General features: G+C 57.0%; 1 protein-coding gene across 2 annotated transcripts in view; it reads right to left on the bottom strand.

Moving 5' to 3' along the window:
• IGSF9 (immunoglobulin superfamily member 9) overlaps positions 1–27907 on the bottom strand; it is a 47045-nt gene extending 19138 nt beyond the window's left edge. The window contains exons 1-13 of one of the 2 annotated variants that reach the window (XM_025211084.1): positions 27779–27907; positions 26481–26690; positions 15962–16114; positions 13106–13257; positions 11467–11584; positions 10279–10420; positions 4059–4204; positions 3351–3493; positions 3128–3268; positions 2433–2549; positions 1310–1460; positions 733–856; positions 42–217 (exon numbers count right to left, since the gene is read on the bottom strand). In XM_025211084.1, coding sequence (XP_025066869.1) covers positions 42–217; positions 733–856; positions 1310–1460; positions 2433–2549; positions 3128–3268; positions 3351–3493; positions 4059–4204; positions 10279–10420; positions 11467–11584; positions 13106–13257; positions 15962–16114; positions 26481–26690; positions 27779–27836 — 1831 coding nt within the window. In that variant the 5' untranslated portion in view covers positions 27837–27907. The remainder of the gene's footprint in view (positions 1–41; positions 218–732; positions 857–1309; positions 1461–2432; positions 2550–3127; positions 3269–3350; positions 3494–4058; positions 4205–10278; positions 10421–11466; positions 11585–13105; positions 13258–15961; positions 16115–26480; positions 26691–27778) is intronic. The other variant, XM_025211085.1, reaches the window with a different exon arrangement.
• Positions 27908–27913: the final 6 nt, after the last annotated feature.

Genomic DNA, 27913 nt, shown 5'->3' with positions numbered 1-27913 from the left:
GTCCCAGGGGCAGGGCTGGTGGTACCAGAGGCAGTTCTCACCCAGGGGAAAGGAGGTCACAATCTCGCTGAAGGGGCCACTGCCCAGCTTGTTCTGGGAGAGGATGCTGAACTGGTAGCCAGTGTCTGGCTGCAGGTTCTCCACGAGGAGGTGTTCAGCCCCCGCAGGCGCTGCCAGCGACACCCACTCATGATGGGCCCGGTTTGGGCGCTTCATCCTGAAGAGACATGGGACAGGTGATCCTGGAGCTAGTGCAGCCCAACCCAGGTGCACAGAGCCAGTGCTGAAAGCACAGCTTGACCCAGGGACACAGCCTGACCAACGGGCACAGAGCCAGCACTGGGGGCATAGCCTGACCTAGGAGGCAGAGCCAGCATTGGGGGCATAGCCTGACTAGGGGGCCACGAAGCTGGTACCAGAGTGCAGCAAAAGAACCTCAGTGCCGACCCGACTCCTGCCCACTGGTTGCTCTGCCCAGTCCCATCCTACCCTCGAAGGGGGAGACTCACCCCATCTCACTCTGACGTGTTAAGACCCAGATGTCCCTTGCATGTGTCCAACCTTTGTCCTGCCTGCAGCAGGATCCCTACAGCTCAGCCTGGCTTATGCCATGAGCTTTGAGTCCTGTGTCACTGCCCAGGCTGGGGGCCATGCCAGCCTACCCCTGCCTTCACTCTCAGGTCAACAGATGGAGACACAAGGGACATGCAGGCCCGGCATGTCATGACTCACAGCAGGGTGTACCAGATGCTGAATCTCTGGAAATACCCTCCATCAAACCCTGGTTCCCAGGAGACGTTGACTGCCAGTAGCAGGGGACGCACCGAGACATTGGTGACAGCGTGAGGGCTGGTGCCTAGTGGAGACAGCGGGACAGGAGGGTCAGTGGGTGGTGGGGGTCTCTGATCTACCTCTCCCAGGGCTGCAGCTGACACAGAAGGCGGAGCATTCACCAGCCATGCATATGGCCTTCCTCCCATGTGCTGTTTGGGAAGGTGATGAGCATGGCATATGGTCTGGGCATGCAATCTCCCATGTGTCCTGGGGCAGGTGCTGTGCATGGGGATGACCTGCAGGCCATGGCTCAGCACTACACTGCCCTGGGTCCACAGCCCTCTCTGTAGCACATGCTGGGATAAGCAGGTGTCCCACAAAGGCCAGGCATGGAGTGAACCCAGCCTGGATCCCAGAGGGAGGGGTAGGCTCAGGGGTGCTGAGCTGGGGGTGTCCTCCCTATCACACTCCCCACCCCACACCCAGCCAAGACCCCCCTCACCATAGTCCGACAGTGCTAGTAAGTCCAACTCACCCAGCACGTAGACAGAGGTGCTGGTGCTGATCTGTGCCACCTGGTTGCTGGCCGTGCACCGCCAGACCCCGTGCTGCTCTTTCACCAGTGGCCGGAAGACAAGGCTGCTGTTCCCGTCCACCTGGGCACTGCTCTTCTCCGTGCTCCCCAGCTGCAGAGCAAAGCCACACAACACTTCCAACCTGGCCAGGTGCCAGCTAGCTCCAGGCCTTGTGGGGTCCCGCGCTGGCAGAGAGCAGACAGCACTGACGGGGGGTAGATGGGATGGGAGCCGAGCAAAGACTCGGCTGGGAGTGCAGAGGGACAGGATGCAGGCTGGGGGCTGGGCGTCAGCGCAGCTTGAGGCAGGCTAAGTGGGCAAGGGGAACATCTGCAATCAGCCCATGCACAAGTTGCCACCCTGGTGCCAGGGCTCAGCTGATCAATAAGAACAAGTTTGCTTCCCCGAACCTGCCATTGAGGCAGATGCAGGGGTGGGCCCCACAGGGGGGAAGTGCTGGGACAAGGTCTCACAAACCATCTGGGGCAGAGCAAGAAACCTGGCTGTATGCTCCTGCTCCAATGGCATCCTGATCCCAGGGAGGGAGACTCTGCCTGGTTTCTGCAGGGCCTGAGACATGGAGTGCCTCCCAAGTACACGGCAGGAACGGAGCGCCCACAGGCAGGGCACCAGTCCCAGGGCCCCCAGCCCATCAGAGCGACTGTGGGAGAGGCTGGAATGTGGCTGTGCCCCTAGTGTGGTGGGGCTGCTCCTCTGCAGTGATGGCAGAGCCCCGCTGGGCAGCTCACATGCCAGGGGCTGACACTAGATGCCCTCAGCAGCGCCAAAGGCACACTCGTCTGGGTTCGGGTCCATGCAGCCAGGGGGATAAAATGGGCAGGCCTCTTGCTGCTCCCAGAGCATCCAGCCGAGGCTGCTTCATCAACATGGGGCTCCCAAGGCTGCACCTAACCTGAAGATAAGTGAAGGCATGAGGTTGGGGAGCCCCAGAGATGCAGGGGGAGGAATGCCTGGGTTTTCAGCAGCTGGGAATCCATGGTGAGTGCAGGGAGAAATGGGCTCTCCAGGTAGTGGTGAGGTCAGCATCCCTTCCCCACACTATCTAGGCTACGGTGCCCTTACCTTGGCCCAGGTGATATTGGGCAGGGGGTCCCCTTGGGCAGCACATGGGATCACCAACTCACGGCCCACCTCCTGGAAGTACTCGTCCTTGGGGCGCACACTGAAGGTGGGGGGATCCTGGAATACCAACATACCACAGGGTAGCACATGGGCAGGAGGCCTCAGGGCTCTGCCTGCTCCACATGGGCAGGCATAAACTGAGGGAGGCAGGAGAGCATGTTGGCTTGTATCCTGGGCAAGCAGCGGAGTCAGAAGCCAAGGGAGCAAGGCACAGCCAGCAGCCCTTAGAAGGGTCCCTGGGGAAAGAGCTATATGGGGATAGGCAGCTATGGGAGTGTACACAGCCTGCCCTAGAAGTGTACGCAGGTTGTCGTGGGGGTGTATACAGGCTGCTATGGAGTGGGGTCAGCAGAGGAGCGAATTCTGATGTGCCTGTTAGTGGGTAGATGTGTGTGGGTGGCGGGTGAGCAGGGATGGGGGTCAGGTGGGGAATGGGCGGGAATGGTGACGGTGTGCATGGATGGTGCTGGTGTGCACGATGGGGCAATGGGATCAGGGGGTTGGATGGTGGGGCTGGTGTGCACTGTGAGTGGGGATGGGTGGAGCGATGTGTGCAGGGGTGCAAATGAGTGGAGTGGGGACTATGGGGAGGACTGTTGCTCTTGGGCAGCGCAGGGGCTTTCTCCCTCTCTCACCTTGAGCAGGACCCGCGTGGGCCCTGACTCGCCGGCTGTGCCGTAGCTGTTGTAGGGGGTACAGGTGTAGACCCCCAGGGCATCATCGTTCCCCATTGCTATGACGATGGAGCCATCGGTTCTCATGGACCAGCCAGGGAACTGGGGAGAGAGGCACTGGGTCAGAATACAGTGCCCTTGCCTGGCAGACTGAGGCAGGGGCACAGTGCGGCTCAGCCGGTACCTTGCTGAGCTGCAGGGGGTACCCATCTTTGGTCCAGCTGACAGACAGCAGTGGTGGGTTGGCCTTGGCAGGACACTGGATTGTGCCCTGCATCCCCTTGGGCAGGTGAGTCTCCAATGGCATGGCGGTCACGTGGGCTGGATCTGCAAGGGCACAAATCAGATGGGACAGGTCAAGGTCCACATGAAGTGGCACCAGCTCACTGTGGCAGCATAAGCCAGACAATGCCAGCTCTCTGGGCAGGGATGGGCTGAGCCAAAGCCTTTCCTCCACACACAGCATGTCATGTCTCAGACATGGGCCTGTCAAGGCAGATGGGCCAGCCCATGGCAGCACTCCCAACAAGCAAGTGGAGCCTACAGAGCAGAGATGCAGTTACCACTTCTCAGGCTGCTGCCCTGAACATCCTGTCCATGGGCACAGCTACATGGGCAACTCTACTCAGAGATCTGGGCCAGCTATGAGGCAGATACATCCCTAGCCAGTGTGGGGAGGGGTGGGCAGGCAGGACAAAGGCCAGCGCAGAGGATTGTGAATGCCTTCCCAAGCCGCAAAGAGTGCAGCTGCAGGCCAGAGAGATGCCTTCTCTCAGCAAGGGGTGCCCTTGGGACTCAGCTCTGGCATGACACAGTAAAGCCCCCAAGGCACTCAGGTACCAGGGGTCTCTCAGGGATGCATGGTAGGACACGGTCCAGTGGAAATCCTTACACAACACAGTAAGGAAGGCCGATGCAGAAGGTGGTCTCCACAGCCCATTGCTAGGAACACAAGTGTATTTGCCAGAGTCGTCTGGAGTGGTCTTCTGGAGAAGAAGGCTCCCATCCACCAGGACCCGGACTCGAGACTGGAGGTGGCTGGGAGGAAAGCAGAGAGGGTGGGAGGGTAATCAGTATGCTAGGGACTGCCCCAACATCCTGCACCCAAGCCACTGGCAGGGCTCAGGCATCCTTTGTAGGGCACAGCCTCACCAGTACCCGATGACCACTGCGCCAGCTCCCACACCAGCAGGGCTCCAGCACTCTGCACACCGAAGATCACTACCACCATCACAGGGATCCCCTTTCCCTGGGGCCCTGCTGAGGATCTCATTGACCATCACCACACTGCTACTGGTGAAATCACCCTGCTAATGGTCGTGAAAGCTTTGGCCATAACTGTATGACCTGTATTACTGCTGTGACATCCTCCCGACCTCTTCTTCCAGCTGCCTGGGCACCAGGGGCAAAAAGTATGGGGAACAAACAAAATGAGTTGCTGCCTGTGAAAGGACCTGACTAGTATCATGGAGACCTGATGGGACAGCTCATGTGACTGGGACATCAACACTGAGGGTTACACTCTGTTTTGGAAGGGCAGGTCTGGGAGACAAGATGATGATGTTCCTTGTATGTCAAAAATACATACACTTACCCCGTGGTTCAGGAAGAAGATGACAGCAGATCAGAGTGATCTGGGTGAAGATAAAAGGTGAAAGATGCAGCACTGATATAATGTTGGGGATTTATTATAGGCCACCAAATCAGGAAGAGGAGGTGGATGAGGCACGCTTCAAGTAGGAGAAAAATCTATCCAAAAGCTCTGGGATGGTACTGATAGGAGACTTCAGTTTTCTGAACTCCTGCTGCAAGAACAGTACAGCCACACATGCAATGTTGGGCAAGTTCCTAACTTGTGTAAGGGACAACTTTCTGTTTCCAAAGGCAGAGAGTACAAGTAAGGGATCATCTACCTTGGATCTTGTCTTGATCAAGAGGGAAGACCTGGTGGAGGATGTGAAGGTGATGGGCAATTTAGGAGGAAGCGATCATGATACAATAGAATCCCAGATCCTGAGAGACAGAAATAAAGAGGCTGGCAAAACTAAGACACTGGATTTCAAAAGATGGGTTTCAATTGACTTAAGGAGTTACTAGGCACAGTGCCATGGGAAGACAGACTGAAGGATAATGGCACCCAGGAGAGCTGGAAGCTTTTCAAGGGCACAGTAGTGGTAGCCCAAAGAGAAACTGTTCTGACACTAAGGAAGCACAAGAAGAATGGCAAGAGACCAATGTGGCTGCATGAGAAACTACTACGTTGCCTCAAATACAAAAGCAAAGCATGCAGGCAATGAAAAAAAAATAGGCAGGTCATCAAGGGCATATACCAGGAAATAGCAAGAACCTGCAGGGATAAAATCAGGAAGGTAAAGAACGAACGAGCTGCACCTGGAGAGGGCGGCTCAGGACAATAAGAGGTTGTATTCATAGATGTAGGATCAGAAGGGACCTAAGTAGATCATCAAATCCGACTCCCTGCCCTGGGCAGGAGACAAAACTGGGCTCATATGACCCCAGCCAGGTACTTATCAAGCCTCCTCTTAAAGACCCCCAAGGTAGGAGCGAGCACCACTTCCCTTGGAAGTTGGTTCCAGATCCTAGCTGCCCTGACTGTGAAGTAGTGCCTTCAAATGTCTAGCCTGAACCTACTCTCTAGCAACTTATGGCTGTTATTCCTTGTTACTCCGGGAGGTGCACGGGTGAACAGGGTCTCTCCCATTCCCCGCTGGTCCCCCCTGGTAAGTTTGTAGACGGCCACCAAGTCCCCTCTCAGCCTTCTCTTGTGAAGGGTATAAGCATGTTGGCTAGAAAAGAAAGACCAAGGGGGCTGTGAGTCCACAGTTAGCTAGCCAGGGGGAACCCTTAACAAAAGGTGCAAAGACGACAAAGCTACTCAACAGCCATTTTGCCTCAGTCTTCACAAAAAAAACCCAGAGCTGCAGTTAGACACCGAATAAGGATGATTTGGAAAGGATGGGGACAAGCCAAGGACTGAAACAGCAAAAGAAAGTCTTTTGATAGGTCGGAAAGAATTCACATCTGCAGGGCCAGATGAACTTCATCCCCAGGTACTGAAGGAATTGGTAGAGACCTCAGAGCCCTTGGCAATAATATTTATGAAGTCATGGGAAATGAACTAGGTACTCTAGGACTGGAAAAGTGCAAGCACAGTACCCCACTTTTAAAAAGAAAGACCCAGGAAACTACAGACTGATTCGTTTCAACCTTGACACCTTGAAAATTACTGAAGCATATCTTAAGGAAGTCCATTTGCAAGCATCTGGAGAAGGAAAGGCTGATCACAAGCAGCCAGCAGGGTTTTGCTAAGAACAAACCATGCCAAAGAAAATTGATATCCTCCTTTGACAACACCACCAATTGGGTGGATGAGGGGAATGCTGTGGATATCATGCATCTGGACTTCAGCAAGGCTTTCAACAAGGTCCTACATGATCTTCTTTTAAACAAATTGGAGAAACGTGGGTTGGAAAAAACTACTACAAGGCAGATAGACAACTAGCTCAATGGACACAAGCAAAGGGTAATTATTAACGGGTCCATGTCAGAATGGCAGGGGGTTTTCAGTGGAATACCACAGGGGATCTGCCCTCAGCCCAGTGCTATTCAATGTGTTTATCAATTATTTGGATGCAGGCATAGAAAGCTGTTTGAGGAAGCTGGCAGATGACAAACCTAGGAAGGACTAGGAACATGTTGAAGGATGGCAGCACAAGTCAGAAGGATCTCTACAAACTGGAAAGCTGGGCTGAAGCCAACAGGATGAAGTCCAGTGCTGACCATGCAAGATGCTGCACCTTGGGAAGAGTAATGAACAACACTCATACGAAATGGGTGACAACAGACTGGATGGCAGAACGAGAGAAGAATCTAGGAGTCTTGATGGATCATAAACGCAATATGAGTCTGCAATGTGACGCAACTGCCTGGGGAAGTCGTGGAGTCTATCATTGGAGGTGCTTGAGAAGAAGTTGGACAAGCACTAGTTAGGGCTGATCTAAGAGTAGCTATGCCTATACTATGCTATGGCTATTTCCCAAGCTTCCAGTGTTTACTGGTTGCCACATGGGCCCAGGAAGGTATTTTTTCCCCCTCCTGTTCCCACACGTGTCAAGGATTTTTTTCACCTTCCTCAGAAACATTGGCTGTTGGCTGTAGTCAAGGCTGGAGATCTTAACTGGGCTGTGCCAATGTGCCCACTGGGACTCAAACCCAGAGGTTGGTTCCTGGCTAGAGGGCCTTGTCCCTCTGCTCAGGGTCAGACTGATGCCATATTTGGGGTCTAAAAGTTATTTTACCCCATGGTGAGAGTGGTACAGACTGTGGGGGTTTTGCCTTCCTCTGTAGCGGGTGGTGTGGCCCTCTTCCTGGGATCCCTCAAGCATATTTAAGAACAGTTGAATCAGCAGGACACTGGCTGCTGTTGTTCCCCTGCTATATCCGTGTCAGATTTGGGTGTTAAATCTTGTGGCTGTGCGACAGGGCTGACTATGTAGTTTTAGTAATAGGTCAGACAAGGGTTTTTATGGGATGGTTTGGAGAGGGCTGGCTGATCCTGCCTCAGGCAGGGGGGTGTCCTAGATCAGAGGTTCCCAAACTTTTCCGATTGTGTACCCCCTTCCAGATTTACCAGCTGCCCACGTACCCCTACCAGAATATGTTTTATATTTTAACCCCTTAAATGCCAATTATTATAATGAAAATTAAAGCTGCCATTACACAATATCTCCCGCGTATTCCCCTAGAGATGACTTGCATACCCACAGGGGTACACGTACCCCAGTTTGGGAACCCCTGCACTAGACGATCTCTGAAGGTCCCTTCCAGCCCTACCTCTCTATGATTCAATCTATGAAATCTATATTTGTGTGAGTAGAGATGTGTGTATGCATGGTAGTATGTCTGAGTACAGGTACATCTACATCTGAGCATGTGTGTGTACAAGCAGGTATGTAGACACATAAAGATACACAGTATAGGTGTGTTGACATGTAAAGGCATGCCTGTATGTGTATGTGCATAGGCACTTCTCTATGTGAGAGAAGGTGCAAGTGCCACCTCTGTGAGTGATGTATATGAGTGCTAGTGCATAAATGAGAGTACAAATCTCTGAGCATGTGTGAGTACATTTGTGTGAATATGCATGCACGTTAGTGTCAGCATGTGCCTGGGTGCACGCATATATGTGTGCTTCAATGATTGCTGGTTCTGTGCAGATATGTATGTTGGTCTGTGGGTTTCTTGTATACTGTGGTCTGTATTTTACCCTTCTGGATATTGATCCTTGTGTCTAAAAAGGGGATGTTGGTGTTGGAGTATTCTAAAGAAAGTCGGATACGTACACAAGTGCATCCATACACTGAGCTTATACACTTCATCCTCACACACAACAATTTCACTTTTAATAATCAACACTTCCTCCAGATGATGGGAACAGCTATGGGCACTAAAATGGCCCCACAGTATGCCAACCTTTTTATGAGCCACCTGGAAGAAGACTTCCTCAAGAACTGCACCATCAAACCCTTACTGTACTTACGATATATCGATGACATCTTCATCATTTGGAGTGAGAACCTGGAATCTCTACTTGAGTTCCACCAGAAATTCAACAGTCACCATCCCTCCATCCGACTTCTTTAGAATACTCCAACACCAACATCATACCACCGCATCTGTACTGAAGGGCACACCCGGGATTGCCACCTCACCAATCTTAAAAAGGCTTTCACCCAGCAAGGACACTCCTCCAGAGAGGTAGATCGCACGTTTGAAAGAGCCACCTGGATACCACGTGAAGAACTGCTGCAGTACAGAAGAAAAACACCCACAAATCGCACACCGCTGGTTATGACCTATCACCCATCCCTTGAACCTGTACGGAAAATCCTCAAAAAATTGCAACCCATATTAGAAAAAGACCCTATTCTTAAAAAGATCTTCCCAGAGCCACCCATCCTAGCCTTCAGACAAGCACCGAACCTCGCCAACCTCATCACCAGAAGCAAACTTCCTCAAGCCCAGAACACACAAAAAGGATCCAGACCGTGCCATGACAAGAAATGCAAAACCTGCCCCCACATCTCCACCACCCCCACTATTACTACACCCCACAACAGAGCCGTCAGCATCCCAGGATCTTACAGCTGCACCTCCAGGAATGTAGTATACCTCATCCAATGCACCAAATGCCCTGATGGAAGATATGTAGGAGAGACCAGACAACAACTGCGCACCAGAATGAACGCACACCGGAAATCCATCAAAGACAGAAACACCCAATTACCGGTGGGGGCACATTTCTCACAGGAGGGCCACTCTCTCTCCAATCTCTCAGTCCTGATCCTCAAGGGAAATTTACACAACACTTCCCAGAGACGAGCCTACGAGCTCCATTTCATCAACCTGCTGGATACTAGAGATCAGGCACTAAACATAGACATTGGATTTTTGATACATTACAATCCGCCTGGCAACTGACTCCCCAGCCCAGCCCAGCCCCTGGCTTCTTTACTTTTCATTCCATCCAGGAGGAGCACACACCAACTGCTGCAGCTTCCTGAGCCTGACGAAGGGTTTTTGAACCCGAAAGCTTGCTTAATAACTATTCTCCAACCATTTGGGTTGGTCTAATAAAAGATATCAAATTCACCCAAGGAACCTTGTCTGCCTATATCCTTAGACCAACACGGCTACAACCTAAACCCCTCCATACACATTGGTATACATATTTATACATGCAAGCATACACCCATGTATATATGCACATGGGCAAACAAACATAGGTACATATGTCAGCACATATGGATGCACACACCTACATGCTCATGAATTCATGTGCGGATCCATGTCTGTATATTTGGATTTGTGGGAATACATATAGAGCTGGGTGCATGTACATATAAGTCTACAAGTCTGTGCAAATGCATGCAAGTGCATGTATGTGTAAATGCAAGTGTGATTAAATCTTTCTCAATTAGAGGGAAGTCCCTGGTTCTCACTCCATGACTCCCTGCTGTAGCCAATGCCCATCTGTGTCTGGGACCAATGTCTTGCTGTGCCAGTGCCCCCACCACCTGGTTGCTCCATACCTGAGGTGATAGACGTTGCTGTTGCCCTGGAACCAGCTGTAGGTGAGGTTGCCAGGGTAGGCTTCGGCTTGGCAGGCCAGGAAGGCATCCTGGGTGAGGTTGACAGTGATGTTTTGGGGAGGCACTACAATAACCGGGGGCCCTGAAAATACAATGGCAAAGGGCACAGAGTGAGGATTGGGCAGGAGGGGGACCCCTGGGCAGACGGGGGAGGTGGCAGGGATGAAGGCAGGCCACCCCATGGATGAAGCAGTGTCCTGCTCCACTCATGGCACCCAGACCCAGCTAGGGTTCAGGCAGGTCTTTGCTGGTGGACACACACACCCTCCCCTGGGCCCCATCCTCTGGGGTCAGCCCCCCCAGTCCTTCTGGAGTCAAGCGGGCTGGAGGTGCTCCACATCATGCAGAACCAGACCTGCTGTCATCACAGCGTGCTTTCACTGTCTGGTGCGTCCCCCAAATCAAATAGCAAGGGGCCGCAGTTGTGGTGGGGTGGGGGGAGAGGAGGGGGCCTGGGGCAAAGGCTCCACACATGCCCAAGCAGAGCAAGGGATGGAGGGACCTCTGGCTGGCAGTGCCCAAATCAAGCCCCTCCACTGCAGCGTTGCCTCTAAGCTGTGCAGGTGCACTCATGCCACACTGCCAGGCACGGCCACACAGCTTAAAGGGAACGCTGCTCCACTGCCACTGTTCCCTGGCAGCACTAGGATAGGGTGCTGAGGGCCTGGGATACTAAGGGCCTGAACTGGCCCCACTACAGTCCTGATATTGCTGGCAGCGCTGAAGTGGACACATTTGGTTGGGGCCCAGGACTACTGGCAGAACTTGGCTCTGTAGCTCAGCTGAGGCCGGGTGCTCCCCGAGGTAAAGGGCAGGTCTATCCCTGCAATGTATGGTGCATGCTGAGAGAAGACAAGCTTAGCCAAGTCTCAATGTGTGTGTACACGTGCATCCTGCATGCCTGGCGCAGCTCTGACTGGCTGAGAAGTGTGTGTGTGTGTACACGTGTGTGTTTGTGCGCACAGCTCTGGCTCTGAGAGGCTGTTTGCATGCACATGTACCAGTGCATGCTTGTATTTGCCACGTGCAGCTCCAGGTCTGAGAAGCCAGCTTGTGTTGTGCATAGCAAGAGGTGCCCACAAGTGACGACCCCAATCAGGAACCCTGCCGTGCTTGCCCTGCCCTTACCTTGCACCAGCACACGTGTAGTATGGGTGATGGTGCCCTCTTCACTGGACGCGTGGCATGTATAGGCCCCAGCACTGGTCCGCTCTGCGCTGGTGATCCTCAGGGTCCCATTCCTCACCTAGAAAGGCACAAGGCAGCAGAGCTGGGAGCACAAGGGAGACTCGGCCTCCTTGGGCTTCCCACAGCAGAGGCAGGTCCCAAGGAGCTGCAGGGCAGCTTTGTTTTGAAGCAGGCACTAGAGCACTCCAGTGTGGCAGGGAGAACTTGGGTCCTGGATCATGAGCGTGTCCCATGCACAGGGCAAGCCCCAGCACCACTGTGAGACTGGCCGGGGCTCAGCTCACACGTTGCCTGTCACATGCAACACGTGAGGTGAGGGACAGTAAAGGGGTATAGTGATCCCCCGTGTGTAAGGTAGAGGAGTGGGAGTGGGTGGGGGTGGGAGGGAATGTGTGTGTGGCGAGGACGGGATTGTTGTTTCCTTTCACGGAGGTATTGAATGTGGGTTGAGAAGCTGGTTGCTTGGGCAGAGGGAGGTGCCTTCCTTGGCCAGGGGTGCAGAGGAAGGTGAGGTGCATGGCTTTTGACCTTGGGGAGTGGTTGTGGCATTTTGTTATTCCTGATTTTCATATTTCTCTGTTTCATAACTGAGGCGTCCTGTAAGCATCCCTGAGCCTTTCAGAGAAGGACAGCATGTGCATCTAATGCAGAAATAAATCAATAAGCAGTGCTCTCTGCTGAACTGTGCCCCCTTACCGCCTGGACCACAGCAGAGCAGTGTATGTTGAGATCTGCAGTTTCCCTATTAGCAAGGAACTGCCATCTCTCCTTTCTGATGCAAAAAAGGTGGGCCCTTCAAGCCCTGCCCCTTTAGGCTGCAGCTGCACTGGTTCAGATGCCTTCCCATCACCCTGGGGAGGGCCCAGTGCTGCGGCTGGGAACAGCCTGTCAACCCTGGAGGGCTGGCCAGCACTGAGCCACCAGTCCCCTTCACACACGACTCCTCTGCCCAGCTTGAAAAGCAAATGCCTCCCTTGTGCAACCTGGAGTGGTGGCTAGGGGGCAGACCAGTCTCGGGAATGAATTGCACTTGGTAGACTAACTAGTTAGCTAGGCTATAAGGTGCATATTTACCCTGCCTTCTGCCTGGCTTCAGACCAGCATGGCTAAATACCTCTCTGCTCAGGAATGAACCACTTTGGGCAGGGAGAAGGGCTCCCTTCCTCCCCATCTGGCCTGGCCCTGGTGGGACAGTGCTCCAGGGTAAAGCGACTGCCCTGGTGACCGTCCCAAGTGCCACCCCTTGGCCTGTAGGGGCAAAGGCTTGTGGCTCTGACTCTTTCCTGGTCCTCCAGGCCCTGTAGACCCAGCTCTGGGGCATAGGCCAGCTGTTTCAGGGCAACCCTCCTCATGTTACCCACTACCCCAGGGGCAGGGCCAGGGCCAGCCTGAGACACTGCACCAGGGCCATGTCCTGGCCTCTACTCTGCAAGGGGGCAAGGTATTCTCCCTGTACATCACCGCCCTGTTTGGAGCAGGGCTGGGTGGCCTTGCAGGCAGCCCTAATCCCCTGCCAAGCCCACGGCACTTACTCTCCCAGGGCACTGCCCCTTCCCCCCGCATCCTGCCTCTCCCTTACCTGCACCTTGTCCCCACTCTCGATGGCCAGGTCACTCCTCTTCCAGATAATGATGGGCTGGGGGTTGCCGACAGCCCTGCAGGTGAGGCTCAGGGGGTCCCGGTCTCGAACCTCGACAAAAGCTGGCGGGGTCTCTAGGAAGGTCGGAGGAGCTGCAGAAGAGACACACCCAGCCCCTCAGAATCACGTTGCTGGCCCCAAAGCCAGGCCACGCCAGCGTCCTCCTGCGGTGACACCTGCAAGCTCTGCAGGAGACAACTCACGAGCTTTGCTGTCTAGGCTGGCCAGCAGCAGGGAGCAGGGATGTGATCGGAGGGACAGAGCTGAGGCTGGGAGCCAGGACTCTTGGGTTCCCTTCCCGGCTGAGAGAGGTGGAAGGAGCTAGTCCTCTGGAAAAGTACAGCTAGCAACAGGGGCAGGGGTAGGCGATGCAGGCCCTAACCCCAAATCTGCTGCTGCCTAACTCCATGGCACTGGACAAATCCCTGCCCCTCTGACTCAGTTTCCTCACACTGATTCTGGCAGCCCCCAGCACAGCGCTACAAGGGGTGGCACGGCAGGTGTGGATGGGCAGAGAGGAGGGAACCAAGGCAGGTGTAGGAGGACCATGTAAAGGGAGGTCTCCCCCTAAGTACAGGGCGGGTGTGGACGACAGCCTGGGGGAAGGTACATGTAGGCAAGTGCATGAGCAGGGTGGGCGACAGGTCTAGGGAGGACCTCCATCCAGTCCAGCATGTGTGAGGCTGGCATGGGGGAGTCTCCCTTGTGCAGAGGCTGTGTCAGAGGGGCACAGGGGAGGATTTTCCCTCAGTACAATGTATATGAAGGGACTGGGTGGATGTCTTTCTGGTGCAGCATGTAAGTTAGAGGGCAGAGGGTTTTACATGTGTGTGAGAGAAGCAAAGGCTGCCCCTCGGTATGGCCTGTGAGCCCCCAGCGGGCTGGCAAGGGTCTCCCTCGGTACAGCGACTGCGAGGGGTGCACGGTGCTGTGCTGGCAGCACGTGGAGGGGGCACACTGGTGGGGAAGGGGGCTCCTCCAAACAGCACACACATGCGTGCAAGAGGGGAAGGAGGGAGGCTTCCCCCTCAACACAGCCCGTCTCCCTGTGGCACAGCGCACGTGCAAGTGAGGTGGAGGTCGAGGGGGAACCTCCCATGGGGTGTGAGGGCAGCACCTTGGCATGGTGGGAGAGGGCTGGGATGTGTGGGGTCTCCTCTCAGGCAGTGCATGTGCAAAGGGGGAAGGTGTCTCTTGGTACAGCTTGTGTGGGATGGCCAAACGAGGCCTCCTCTTGATACAGTGCATCTGTGGGTGAGGACTGGATGAGTTCCCCTCAGTATAGCGTGGAAAGGCCGTACCGTACAGCATGCGAGGGGTGGAGTGCGGGAACGTCTCCCTTCAGTACAGCGTGTGTCAAGAGGCAGGTGTGTGTGAGGGGGTTTCTCCAAATGGGAGATTTCCCCACGGCCAGCCCCCCATGCCAACCGGTGGGTCAAGGGCCAGCTCCTCCTGAGGTTTAACAGTTAACACTGGGCTTCTTACAAACAGCTTGTTCGGAAGGGTGCGCCTGGGATGCAGTGGGATGCGAGCTGATCTCCAAACCCAACGTTCGGCAAAGGCAGTGCAAATCCAAGGGCCTTTGAGCTCCTGTCACTCTAGCAGAGCAGGGTCCCTGGCCAGCTTTCCATGGACACCCCTGCAGCTCAGCAGCCACAGCTACACCTGCAGCCACAGCTCAGCAGGTAACCAGCCCCCTCCCGGGCGAGCTGCAGCAGGACACCTCCCTCTCGTGTGCATGCTCCAGCCAGGACACAGCTCCCCTCCCCTCCCCTCCGCCTGAGCCGTCCATTGCCGCCCTGCTAATAGGCTTGGCACCCAGGGGGAAAGCCGAGCTTTCGAGGAAGGCAGCTGCTAGGACTCTGCCAGCCTGCTGCAGAGAGCCTGGCTCACTCCCTGCCACCCTGGGCAGTGCCTAGTGAACGGGCTGCTCTTGCACAGGCTGAGAGGAGGAATCTGGTTAAGTCCAGAGAAGGCAAGAGGTCAGGAGTCCCCGGGAGCAGAGAAGAGGATGTGAGGGGAGCGGTGCAGGGATTAAGACAGGCAGGCGGGACGTGGGCATCCCACCTGTCCTGCCCGGCTGAGCTGCTCTGCCAATGTCGGCTTGTGGCCCTATTTCTCGGTAAGCTGCTTGGGCTTCCCCTGCACACACCCAGCGTCAAGGCTCCCAGGGAGGATTACTGGGCCTTCAGGCTGAGAGTCACACAAGCACAGCTGGTACAAGCAGGATTTGCTGCAAGGGGCAAAGTTCGCCCAGGCTGGCTGAGCTTCCAGCAGGCTCTGCAGAAAACGCCCTGAGCTTGCTAGAGCAACTACACTGAGCAGAGCCAGGCTCCCACCCCAGCCTGCCCCACTGCTCCTGCACAGCCTTCCTAAGCACTGCCTCAGACGTACCTTGCCCTCGCACTGGAAAGCCAGTTGTGCCACCAGCTGCAAAGGCATCCAACAGGAGAAGGTGCTGCTCAAGGCTGGCCCCTCTGCCCACAGAGCAGACAAGCCTGCCCCACAACCCCACTGACCCCCAAATGTGCCATAAGCCCACACCCCCCAACACAGGTCACAAAGCATAACTGCCCCTGCAGGCATGGATCAGCCTGGCACAGCCCTGGGTCCTGGGATGCCGCAGCCTGACACAGCATGCTCCAGGTAACGCAGGGAAGACAAAGCCTCCTCGCAGAGCCAGGCAGGGCAGAGCATCGAGGGAGCTGCTCCCACCTGGCGCTGTATATCACCCTCTCCTCCCCCCATGCCCACCCCCGCGGCACGGCCCAGGGCACAGCAGGGCCTGGTACCTACAGTTGACAGTGAGGTGGATCCAGGTGCCGTTCTGGAACTCGTCGTCGTTGTTGTGCCGGTCGAGGAAGAGGACGCGGCACTCGTACCAGCCCTGGTCCTCAGTGCGCAGCAGGTCGATCCACAGGGAAGCGCCTTCCTGAATCCGCACACGACCTGCCCACAGACAGCTCTGCTCAGCGGATGGCCGCCTGCACAGCGGCAAGCAGCAGCCCCAGTGTCAGCCTGGGAACACCCCGCGTGCCCCGGGGCATCTGCCCATGTGCGTCTCTAAGCCTGGGTGGGCACACGGCCGTTTTGTGCGTGCTCTTTTCTCAAGTAGGCTGGGGGCTCAGTCGGACCAGGACGGTGCCAGCTCATGCCTGCCCGTGGCTGCCAGCGGCAAACAGACACAGGGCAGCAGACCCAGGTCTGTCACCCTTTGGCGCACCCAGGGCCCTCCCTGCAAGGGTCTGGACCCTGCCTGCACTTCTACCCTGGGCTCTGACCAAGAACCTCCCCCGTTGCTGCCAGCCCCGCCCCGGAGGGACCACCAGGCTCCCCATGCCCTGGCTGAGACCCTGCAGCTCAGTACATGGCCTCCTGGCCCTGCCTCCCATTCGCAGCTCAGCAGGGGGCTGGGAACGGCCCCTTGGACAAAGGCAGGGCAGGGACACGGGGCAGAGGTCAGTTAAACAGACATTTAGCATTACACACACTGGCTGCTGTCAGGCAGCGGGGCTGAGAGGTGCGCAGGGAAGGCTGGGAGCATTAGCATCAGAAGCCCAGACCCCCTTCAGGCTTTGCCCCCAACCCATGTGGCCCCTGTCCCAGGCAATGGGCTTGCACTAAGTCCTGCCGCTCACCTCCCTGTCCCCAGTGCGCACGCCTGGGCTCAGTGCCTCCCTTCCAGGAGCCCCTTCCTTCCTCCCCACACTCTGCAGTCCCTATTGCGTGCTCCTCCCTGTGAGCTCCCCCATGCACATATGTTAACTGCTGCCTCCCCCGGATCCCCCAGCCCCTGATCTCCCCTCCGTGCCGCTCCCCATCGCTAGACAGCCACTTGAAGAAGTTACTGGTTTCAAGCCCCGCTAGGCCCAGTGTCCCTGCCCCCAGCATATGCCGGGGCTAGGTCAGATGGGGCTTGTGCGGGGCTTTGGCAGTAGCCAGAGGCCAGGCCGCAAGCAGGGCTGCTTTTTCTCTGTAACTGCATGGCATCCAGCCCAGAGCCATGGGCTGCGGGGGCATTTCCTGGTCCAGCACTGTGTAGGCTCTTCGATGAGGAGGAAGATAAGAAACCTAAAGCAGCAGCAAATGCAACCCCCTAATCCTCAGAGCTATTATCAGAGACATAATCGGCTCAGGATCGTGGCAGACAATTGGCTCAGCACAGGGCTGGGGTGCAGAGAGCACACACGCGCACCCCAGGCACAGATGCTGAGGGAGACCCCGTTTTGTGTCCCCGCTCTGCCATCCCTGCACACAAGTGCCAGCTACCAGGCTATCGGCTCTCCTGTATCATGCCCCTTCACCTCACCTGCTCCGCTTGGTACAACAACGTGATAGTCTTGGAGCTGGGCTGGAACCTGGGTCTCCTGCACCTGAGTGACTGCCCGCAACAGCTAAGCAGGCAGTCGGGGGACTCACCTGGGGTGTGAGGGACCTGCTCTGAACAAGGCAGAGTGAGGACTGGAGTGCAAGCACCTCCGTTGCAGCGCCCCAGCCTCTGGCCTCACTTGTTCCACTGGAAAGGCTCTGCTGAGCATGGCACATTCCTACAGAGCATTTCAGGGAGACACTATTTCCTGTTCAAAAAATCCCTCGCTGTGAAATACGTGACCTGATCTTCTTGGTACACCTGTACCGAAACACCTGCGATACAGTCAGACTTCCCAGACACACACACTTCCATACTGAGGTTGGAGGCAGGAGCAGATGTACAGCGAGCAGCATGCACACAGGTAAACCAACAGGCACATAATACCTGTTAGACATATCTGGACACACCCCACAGGCAGTGCCAGGTACACATGTATGCATACACACTGCAAGAAGCACACATGCATGTACATGCAATATGCCATGTTTTCTTGCACATAACATACTTTTCCCCCCAAAACCAGCTTGGGGGAATCAGGGTATGCATTATATGAGAGAAATATGAATTTCCCACAGGTCCAGAAATTTGGTGGCATATAAGCTGCAGCAATTAATGCTACCATCATCCCCCTACCCCCACATTTCTAGACCTGTGGGAGCTGCCATCTGAATGATATGATCGTGTGTGCCAGAACAGGCTGGCATGCAAGGTCGGTCTCCAACTGGACCCTGCAGTGACCCAAGACCTGGCATGCCATCTGGGACATGGCACATGGCCCTGAACCTAGTGCACCAGCTTGGACCCAGCATGTAGGATCGGGCTAGCACAGGATTGGGCTAGCATGTGGGATTGGGACCAGCATGCTGGCCCAGATCCCATGTCCAGGATCATGGTGATGTGCAGGATTGAGGCAGCATGCAGGGTAAACCCCAGCCCCTGGACCTGGTGCCAAGACAGACCCAGCATGTGGCCTTGAACCTGGTGCAGCCCTATCCAGCTTCCACCCAGCACGTGGGGTTGACTCCCCAGCTGCTGCTACTCGGTTTCTCTGCAAAAAAAGAGATTTCTTTCTTTAATGCTGTTCAAAAACAAGGTGAGTGGTACACACAGGGGCATGTTATCTGCAAGGAAGTAAGGTAATTCAATAGTGTTTATTGGCCCAGTAAGCTCCGTATGTTTTCCTACAGTGTAAAACAGAAACAGAGGTTTCTGCTGTTTGCTAAAGGGATTTGCTCAGGACATGCACGGATGTCCCCCCTCCCCACATGGGCATGTGTGCAACGCACATGTCCAGAGATCTCATCTGGACCACTATATTCCAGTGCCCATATTTACAAGAGAGAGACTCAGACCAGGACAGGTGCAGGGAACGACTGCACCCATGAGCCAGGGAGGGGAGAGCCTGCAGGAAGGGGAAGGAAAAAAAAAAGCGTGGCTTGTTCAGCCTGACAGAGCAGTCGCTGGGAGGGGCACCTGCTGCCAATGAACGGCTGAGACAGAAACACAAGGGAGGCAGAAGAGTTGCTGAAGTGAAAAGGCCAATGCTGGCACAAGGGCAAGCAGGCAGGACCTTGCCAGGAATACGCTTCAGCTGGAGAGCAGCAGGAGGTTTCAAACCCTATGCAGAGTGAGGGGCTAAAGCCCCCTCCCCTCCCCATCATAAGAGCAGCGGAAGCAAGAAGGTGAACGGGTCTTAAGTTGGGGCTGTGTAATTTTGCAACCAGGGCTACAGGTTGTGGCCATCTGTGACAGCTGAGCACTGGGGTCAGTGACCCAAGAGCCCCCTTCCAACCTGATAATGCTCCATGCACAGTCACAGGTAACACACGCGCTTACTGCCCTACATGTCAGCACACAGAACAGCACACACAAGTGTGCACAACACTCACAGCCACATCTCTATACCTGCCTGAACCCCAAGAACACTACCAGGTCAGACATGTGTCCCACCCCAATGCCCAACAGGTACACTCGCATACAGGTATGCCACAGCGGGGACTACCTCTTCAAGGGCTGGGGGCCTGGGTCCAGCAAGCCCTATGCAGTTAGCAGACCCAGGTGGTAAGCTGCCAAGGTTTCGCCTAGAGTGGCAGCAGCAGACCCTGTATCTAGTAAGGGCAGGGAGGAACCTGTGGGGGCATCTGGTTTAACGTAGGGCTGTCCATCTGGCCCCTAAGGGGTTTACATGTGGCCCCCAAGCTCCTGATTTGGGTACAGCTGCTGCTGCCCAAGTCTCCAGGCTCCCCCACCCTCTTCCTTCTTCTGGCTCCCGTCCCTGGGGGCAGGGCATCAGTGACCAGGTCACTCCACGGACCCTGTGCAGCAGTATAGGAGCACTGGCACAGTGCAGCACGTTCGAGTCTGCATTGTGGCACAGTAGGAGAGGACATGGCATGTGGTGGGGGTGCTGTTACATTGCAGTGGAGGACACAAGTGGCCCATGCAATGTGTTGCTGGTGGCCAGGGCTGCTCAGAAGCAGAACAGCCTTGGTTTAACACTTTGTCCAAGTTTTGTTCAATAAAACTTCTCCAAGAGAGACTCAGGGGGAGGCAGGGCCCTTCCTGGGCTGGGGACCTTGTGGGCTGCCTCTTATTACACATGCAAACATGCAACTCGCTTTCCTATCACACGTGCAAATGTGCAACGTGCTCTCAGCATGACACTGACAGCAGCCACATCCCTGGGTGACGCGCACCAGTCCTTGCCTAGCTCCCAGCTGCGGGTGCTCCCTCATCCCTCTGCAGCTAGACACGGGGTCTCTGCCCCACACAGTATCCTCTGCAAGATGAGAGGACTGTCTTGCAGCACCCGCAGGCCTCGCACCGCACCCCGCAGTCACCCCAAGACGCTCTCAGCTGGCCTAGCTGCCAGGACAGACCCCCCGACTCAGGCACCAGATGCTGCCCCTGGCAGAGGAAACATCATGTATCTGAGTCCAAGAAGGCAGTTTTTCTAAGGCCTCCCAGGGATAACTGTTCTTCGGGCGTGGTTTAGTACCCGCTGAGGTGTTGGGGCTTAATGCCCATTTTATGGAAATGGGAAGCTCCTCCCTAGCTTGCTCCTGCAGCCATAGGGCTGAGGGCAGGCGAAACTTGGGAGCATCTGAACCCCAAGCCTCCAGGTTTGGGCCTGCATGTAGGATGATGCTTGCCAAAAAACTTTGGAGAGATCTGAAGCCCCTGGTGGAGGTGGAAGATGTTTGCTGGTTGTAGGGCCACTTACGGTTCTGGACTGACACATGGATTTGGACTTGATTTGGCTTGGGACACAACATTTTTTTTTTTTTTTAAAGAAAAACCAGATGCTGCCCCAGGGCCTGCACCCGTCAGCTGCGTCTGTTCCTGCTGCAGCAGCGGGTGCTGCCAGCTGTCCCCACTGCCTGGCCACGCAGCACTTGCCCTTTGCGGACCGGCCAAGGGTGGCAGTGACGGGTGATGGTGGTGCCTGCCCCTGCCCCACCTCTGCCCCCAGCGAGGACACCGCAGCACACTACAAATGGGGACGCGGCCCAGACCCCTGCCCTGCTGGAACGGCCCCTTGGGCTGGTGCGGGGCTGGGGCTTTCCACCCTCTGGACAAGGGCAGCAGTGGGACAGCTTGGGCCTGCCTTCCTCTCTGCCTGCACCTGCAGCCACCTTTGCCCCACTCGTGCACTGGGCAGGGCCTGATGCAAGATGGGGGCGATGTAGGATGCAGTCCCCGGATTTGTGCGGCTGGTGGCAGTCCCGCCCCTCCCCCCGCCGGGCAGCAGTCGCCTCCTGAACAAAGCCCCATTGGAAGAGATGAAACTGCAAAGAGAAAGCCTGGGACAAGCCCCTGCCCCCTAATCCCCTGCGCAGCCCCACCCACTCCTTCCTCCCCATTCAAGGAGAGCGGGTAACAAAACATCATTGTCCGTAGCAACCGCCACCTCCCATTGCCTAGCAACCGCCCTTCAAAGGGATACAAAAGAGGCTGGGGCCCATCCCATTGGCTACTGGGCTGCCCAGCAGCAGGAGCACTGGGTTGGGGTGGGCGCAGCAGGGCGCAGCAGGGCTGGCAGATGCACAGTCTAGATGCACAGTCCTGCCTGCACCCAAAATGCCCCCTGGCCCCGGCAGACCCATGCACTGGGGCCCTGCTGCATTGTGGGCTTGGCGTCTAGCAAAGAGCAGGGGCCCAACCCTGAGCTTTGGCCCCAAAAGGCTGCTCCCCGTATCATGCACACCCGCCAGCTGGGCCACAGCAATGGGTGGGAACGCACCTGACAGCAACTGCCCCCTTGGCCCTGCCAGGCCTGCTCAGGGCCCGCAAGATGACTCGTCCCCTGCACAAAACTCAAAGCTGGGGGGCCGGGGTGGAGAGCTTGGCCAGGCCCCTTCGGGGAGCCAGGCTGAAGGCAGGGGCTGTGGGCTCCGCAGCACAGGAGGCCGATGGCACGGGGAAGGGCTGGGCAGGCAAGGTCCCTGGCAGGCGGGTGGCGGGGAGGGGAAGGGTCCCAGCAGGCAGGGTGGGTTGCAGCTCATGGACCACACAATCGGGCTGGGAGGTGTGCAGGGCCTGCACCCGGTGGGCTTCATGGGGCACAGCAGGTGGCCGGGGTGACCGCTGGTGGAGGTCAGGGCACACATGGGGCATGGCAGGGTGCATCTGATCCACCCTGGACAGCACGACTGGCTCGGCACACCTGGGAATTATGGCAACGAGCTAAATCCAAGCTGAAGCCCTGCCCGTTAAGGCCCAGGCAGCCCCTCCCCACCCTGTCCTCTCTCCCATGCACAGCCGGGGTTGCAGGAGGATTGAAAATAAGCAGCCCATTGCCATGGGAACAGCTGAGCCACCCCCTCGCCCTAATTACAGACACGGACACTCATAGACTGGCTCCCCGCAGACAGCCCGGCTCAGCCTGCTGTGCCCTACCCCTACAACACGGCTCTGCCCAGGGCTTGGGGCCATTGCAGGCTATGCCCTGGCCTCGGCAGCCGCCCACATCCCCCAGCGCAGCTCTGCCCTGCAGGCTGTTCCCTTCTCACATTCCCTTCCACTGCGCCGTGTCCGATATGGCTGTGCCCAGGTGCAGCCGCCTCCGAGGCAGGGACAGGCAGCACAGCAAATCCCCAGTGCCCCCAGGAAGGGCCTGGAGGCTGCACAAAGAAGCCAGGGCACAAAAGGTTCCCCCAAGGACCCTCAGGCAGCCAGCATCTTCATATGGGCACTGGGCAGCAGGGAGGGAGCCCCTCACGTCTGCTCCCGTGGCCATCCGTGGGCAGCTTATAACTCGGGCATGTTGGGCTGCCCCCGGGCATGCTGGGCTGCTTCCTGGTGAGGCCTCAGGACTAGCAGCTCAGGTAACAGAGCAGCAGCAGCCAGGGTTACAGAGACAAAGACCCAGCCCAGCAACAGGCTGCAGGCAGCACCCTGCACAGCCTGGGGCCTTCCAGGAGACGCAAGGGAGACAGCCTGCAAACAGGCCAGGTCGGGAACGGGCAGGCAGCAGAGGCCAGCAGTGCCATGCTCCACACCCCCATGGAGGCTCCCAGGAGGCAGCACCAGCCCAGCACAGGGATCCTGGGCATTCTCCAGCCATGCTGCCCTCAGGGACCTGACCTCACTCTGCACAACTGCCCTGGAGGAACCTGGGACTCTCTGCATGCTCCAAGAGGCAGGGTCTCGCTGGGGTTGAACAGCTGGAGCAGGGGCTATGTGGCTGGCACTGAGCTGCACGGCACTTCTCTGGCTGGACAGCCTGACTTGAGTGTCTGCAGCACTGTTTATGCAAAAGGAGGCTCAGGTTAGAGGGCAGCCCCAGCACCCGTCTCTAGGCAGGGGCAGCCCGTGCTGGGAGTGAGCCCACTGCTGACCGCACGTCTGCTCTGACATGTGGCTGCTCAGAGGCGGCACCCCCTGGTCAGCAGACCAGGGCAGTGAGCTTGAGTTCACAGATGCTTGTGCCCTATATAGCTCTTATTTAGTGGTCCCTAAAGGTGCACATCTTCTGCCAGAGGGCTGCTAATTGCCTACACAGCTGAGGGAAGATGCGAGCCTTTGTGCCATTTCTCCTCCTGGACCCACAGAGGTGCGGAGAAGTCCTGGAGCTGAGCCTGGCACACGTATCTGTGTGCCACTGGACGTGGGGATAAGGGCGTTCTGAGATAGGCAAGTGCCACAGCTACCGTTGGAGGTCAGTCCTTCCTGCTGGTGACTTGTGAGGTGGGAGCCTTGCAAGGCTCCAGCCAGAACCCGCAGGTGCTCACTGGTACAGGACAGCAGGAAGAGGCCTTCTCCGTTTGCTTAGGAGCGGGACCCTGTGTGGGGAGACAGGCGATGCCACTAGAGTTGCAGCGGAGGGTCCTGCCCTGCTCCCAGCCCCTTCCCAGTTAGCTGGGCTGGAAGAGATGGTATAAACAGCAACACCCCACTACTTCTGGTCTCCCTTTTTTTGGTTAAGCAACTCCTTCAACTCAAGCATTTTGAAAGTCAAGATCTTTCTGATCCTGACCTGGAGGATTCACACAACATCCAGGCCCACCTACCACTGGCTCAGTCAGCCCTATTTTTTGGTGCCCAATGTATTGCTGTGGATGGACCAAGTTTGCTGATAGGAAGGGGCAACCCCTGCCCACAATGCTGATCTGAAACCATTCCAGTGATTTCACACGCATGTGTGCGCGTACACACACACACACGTGTGTGCAGCCAGCTCTGCTCATACTGGAGGGACACCAGCGCTGCCCTCCTCCGAGTAGTGTCTGGGCTCCCCAGCTGCCCCCTCCCACCAGGCTGGCCTGCCCCCGAGGAGCAGCAGTACTTTGCTGTGGCACATCCTGCTGGGATCTGCTTTGTGTTAATGCCACCAGCTCTGCCTTGGATTGCCAGTTTCCAGCCTCCTCCCCTTCCTTAGCTTCTCCTGCAACTGGTGCCAATCCTGTCCCTTAATTAAGATCAGATGCGTTGCTGCCGCCTCCACACTTGTTGAGCACCCCAAAGCCCTGCCACTGTGCCTCCTTAAATGCCCTGTGAGCAGGAGAACATCCCCCTCCCACACTGCGGCCCCAGCTCCAGGACAGCTTCGCTCCAAATCCCACTCAGGCCAGTACTGCCAATTACCGGCTTCCCTGAAATCCTCTGCCCAAGCTCAACCTTCAAGTGACCATGCGGGGCTGAGACGACAGCACCCAGAAACCCCCAGTCTCTCTGCCCTGGGGGCTCCCAGATCCTCTGTGCTGCCACTCACTGCAGAAATGCCCCTGGTCTGGCACCAACAGCAGATGCACGTGCAAGAGCTTCCCTCAGCACGGTACATGTCCTGATGTCCCAGCCACGAGGCTCCAGCCTGGGGCTGGCTTGTGGCATGGGGAGTGGGCACATGGGGCCACCTGCTCTGTGTGTTACTAGGACTGATGCCTTGGTGGTTCCAGCCGAGTCCCTCAATGATACTCTAGCTCTGTTCATCCTCACATCACAGCACTTGGGCACAGAGGGGCAGCTTTCTGCCCTGGAGTCTAGTGGGACCTGGCCCTATCCAGCAGAAGCCACCCAACAGATGGGCTTCAGGAAAGGCCAATGTGTGTGCTGAGGGGCCCGTGTGAAAGGAGTAGCACAGGGCGACTGCTACAGCAGGTTGCTCATGCCTGCACCAAGCTCCACAGCCTCCTGGGAAGAGCCAGAGCGGATCCCAGCTGGGCCCAAACAAAGAGCCTGCTGGAGCAGCAGCCCACAGGTGGGATTATAGGATTAGACAGAGACAGGGAGCCCAGAGTAGCATCAGCCTGACCTCTGACCCTGGCAAGAAAGGGCCTCCGTGTAGCCAAGGCTCGAGACCTCCATGCTCCTCCCTGCAGCACAGAGCATCCAAGCCCTGCTTGCACCTGGACCATCGCCTGCTCCCTGCTCAGCTTCTGAGGCCAACAGCATCATATTGCCTTGTCCCACCAGCCCAGGGCTCTGCCTGTGCTCTGGGCCATACAGAGCCCTGCTCCCCGGCACAGGCTGCCATGTGCTCCAAGGGCCGAGTCACAGCCATGTGCATCCCAGGGACTGTCTGGGCACTGAGGAAGGGAAGATGCTGCCTGCTGCATCTCACTGCCAAAAGAGGTGGGCCAAGCAGCACTCCCCTTCCCTGTGCAAAGCAGCTACCTACAACTCAGACATGCCAGCACATGCCCAATGCACACCATCCCGTGCAGAGGGGTCCTGAAGAGCTGCACAGACACTGCAAAGAGCTGGGACATGCACCTCTCCCTCTGGCATGTACTGTCTCTACCCTGCCCCAATGCCTATCGACGTGTGCAACCTGTTCCTTGCTGGCCCCCCCCATCGCTCCGTCCCCACTGCTCTACTCAGGGCAGCTGGGAACAATTTGCCTCTGAACAGGGGGCCTCAGCCCAGCATTGGGGTCCCTGCTTTTCAACTGAAGGCTGGACAGCCAGAGCCAAGCAGCCCTTCCCTGCCCTGCTAGGATGGAACCAGACACCCCAATCCTCCAGGCTCCCTGCCCAGCCAGCAACGGGGCCACAGCCTGGACCATTCAATTTGGTCTGGCCTCTCCCGCCGCACTCAGCCCAGCCCAGCAGAAGGCAAGAGCCTAGCCATGTGGCTCCACACCTCCCCAGGGCAGTGAAGCATGATTAATGCTGTCTGACAGCAGCAGCCCTTGGCTGGGGCCCAGCCAGGGAGAGGGGAGGAGACCACGCAGCAGGCACCAGTGTGTTAGAGTGCTACACCAGAGCCAGCCTGGCCAGGACCTGCCACTGCCTGGCGCCCTGAGGTCAAGGCCAGCCCCTGCATGCTGAGACAAGAGGGAATGGCTGAAAACACCCCTGGGCCTGGTGCAGGGTGGGCTACCATGCCCCCCACTGCTGCATGATGCCAGCAACTTCCCTGCACCCTTTGCTCCATCCACACAGCTCCATCCTCCCTCCTGGCCAGTTCCTCTGTTCGCCAGCTGTGCTGGTGCTGACTTACCCACGTATTCTGGATCCACACGTGGCGAATAGAGGCCAAACTTAATGAAGATGGGAAGGACGAAGCCAAAGCGGACCCACTCGATCACGTAGAGCGGGGGACGTGCCTCATGTGCATTCAGGAGGTCACAGCCCAGGATCACGCTCTCTCCAATGCGCCCAACCACAGCCTGTGACTCTGCCTGGCCCTTGGTGCTGCTGTTGCCGTTGCCTGCAGGAGCCACCACAGGAAAGTTTTAGCCGGATTGGGCCCCCAGGCTCCCTGGGAAAGCCACAGCGATGCCTGGGGCTCAGGCGTAACAAGAACAGCTGCTGTGTTGTCACCCAAGCCCTGCTCTCAGCTGCTCTTGCAGGCACCCCAGTGAGAGGCCACGCAGTCAGACCCCAGCCAAGCCATTATGCAGGGTGGCAGGGCCCCTCACAGCCACTGCCCTCTCCTCTGCCTTGCATGGTGGGAGCAAGGAAGGGCACAAAGCCACATGTAGGGAACCCCCCCCCAGAGCATCTTGCCCCCATTCTGCTGCCATGTGAGGAAGCCACACAGAGCCAGGAGAAAGTACTGGTTAGAGCACAGCAGGACACATAGCACTGCCTGTCCTGGCCTGCCAGCATGTGCCTGACACCAGCAGCACTGTCTGGCCCCCACCACCATGCCCAGGACAGAGAGAACAGCCACAGCCATCATTGCCCTCTGCAGAAATGGTTCTCCAAGGCCACCCCGCCGGTCTCAGCCTCTTGCCCTGAGCAGAACCCAGGCCCCCTTTCAGACCTGTGCTGCACTCGCTGGTGCACCCAACCTCCCAGCAGCCCTGGAGCGCCAGGAGGGTAGGGGCAGGAAAGGAGCTGTGCCAGGTTGGGGGACAGCAGGAGACCTGCTCAGAAACCTTGTCTTGGCCCCTGTGCCCATCAGCACAGAGAAGTGAGTGCCCCCCCCTCAAAGCCCTGCAGGGTCCTTCCTGGAGCACCAGGGCAGGAATCGCACCCCCAAGCTGCTCACGTGCCACAACAAGATGTAGAGTGCTCCCCTGTAGCAAGGGGAAAGTCAGCCCTGGCAGCTCAGGGAGGTCACGGGCTGCACAGCTGTGCATAGGACACCCCCTCTAGCATAGGACAGCCTTGGGAGCATTGACTTTTTCCACCTCTGATCCCCTCACTGCTCTGCCCACAACCCCAGCAGCCCATGCATCACTCCTCTCTAGCCCCTGCCTGACCCAGGGCACGCGGGAAGCACCGGTGGTACTCGGGGCTCTGGGTCAGGCCCTGGGGCAGAGAGCCGGGGGCACGCCGCGCACCCCTTACCTTCAGCAAAGATGCTGGAGAACCGGCTGAGGGAGACAAGCCAGAAACACCAAATCATAGCACAGGTGCCCGGTCCGACCTGCCCCGAGCGCTCCCTCTTGCAGCGCTGCCCGCGCGCGGAGACCAGGCCGGGGG

This window comes from Alligator sinensis, unplaced genomic scaffold (assembly GCF_000455745.1).
Source record: "Alligator sinensis unplaced genomic scaffold, ASM45574v1 scaffold553_1, whole genome shotgun sequence".
Lineage (NCBI taxonomy): Eukaryota > Metazoa > Chordata > Crocodylia > Alligatoridae > Alligator > Alligator sinensis.
The sequence above is the reverse complement of the archived record's forward strand: the minus strand, read 5'-3'. Positions and strand labels throughout refer to the sequence as shown.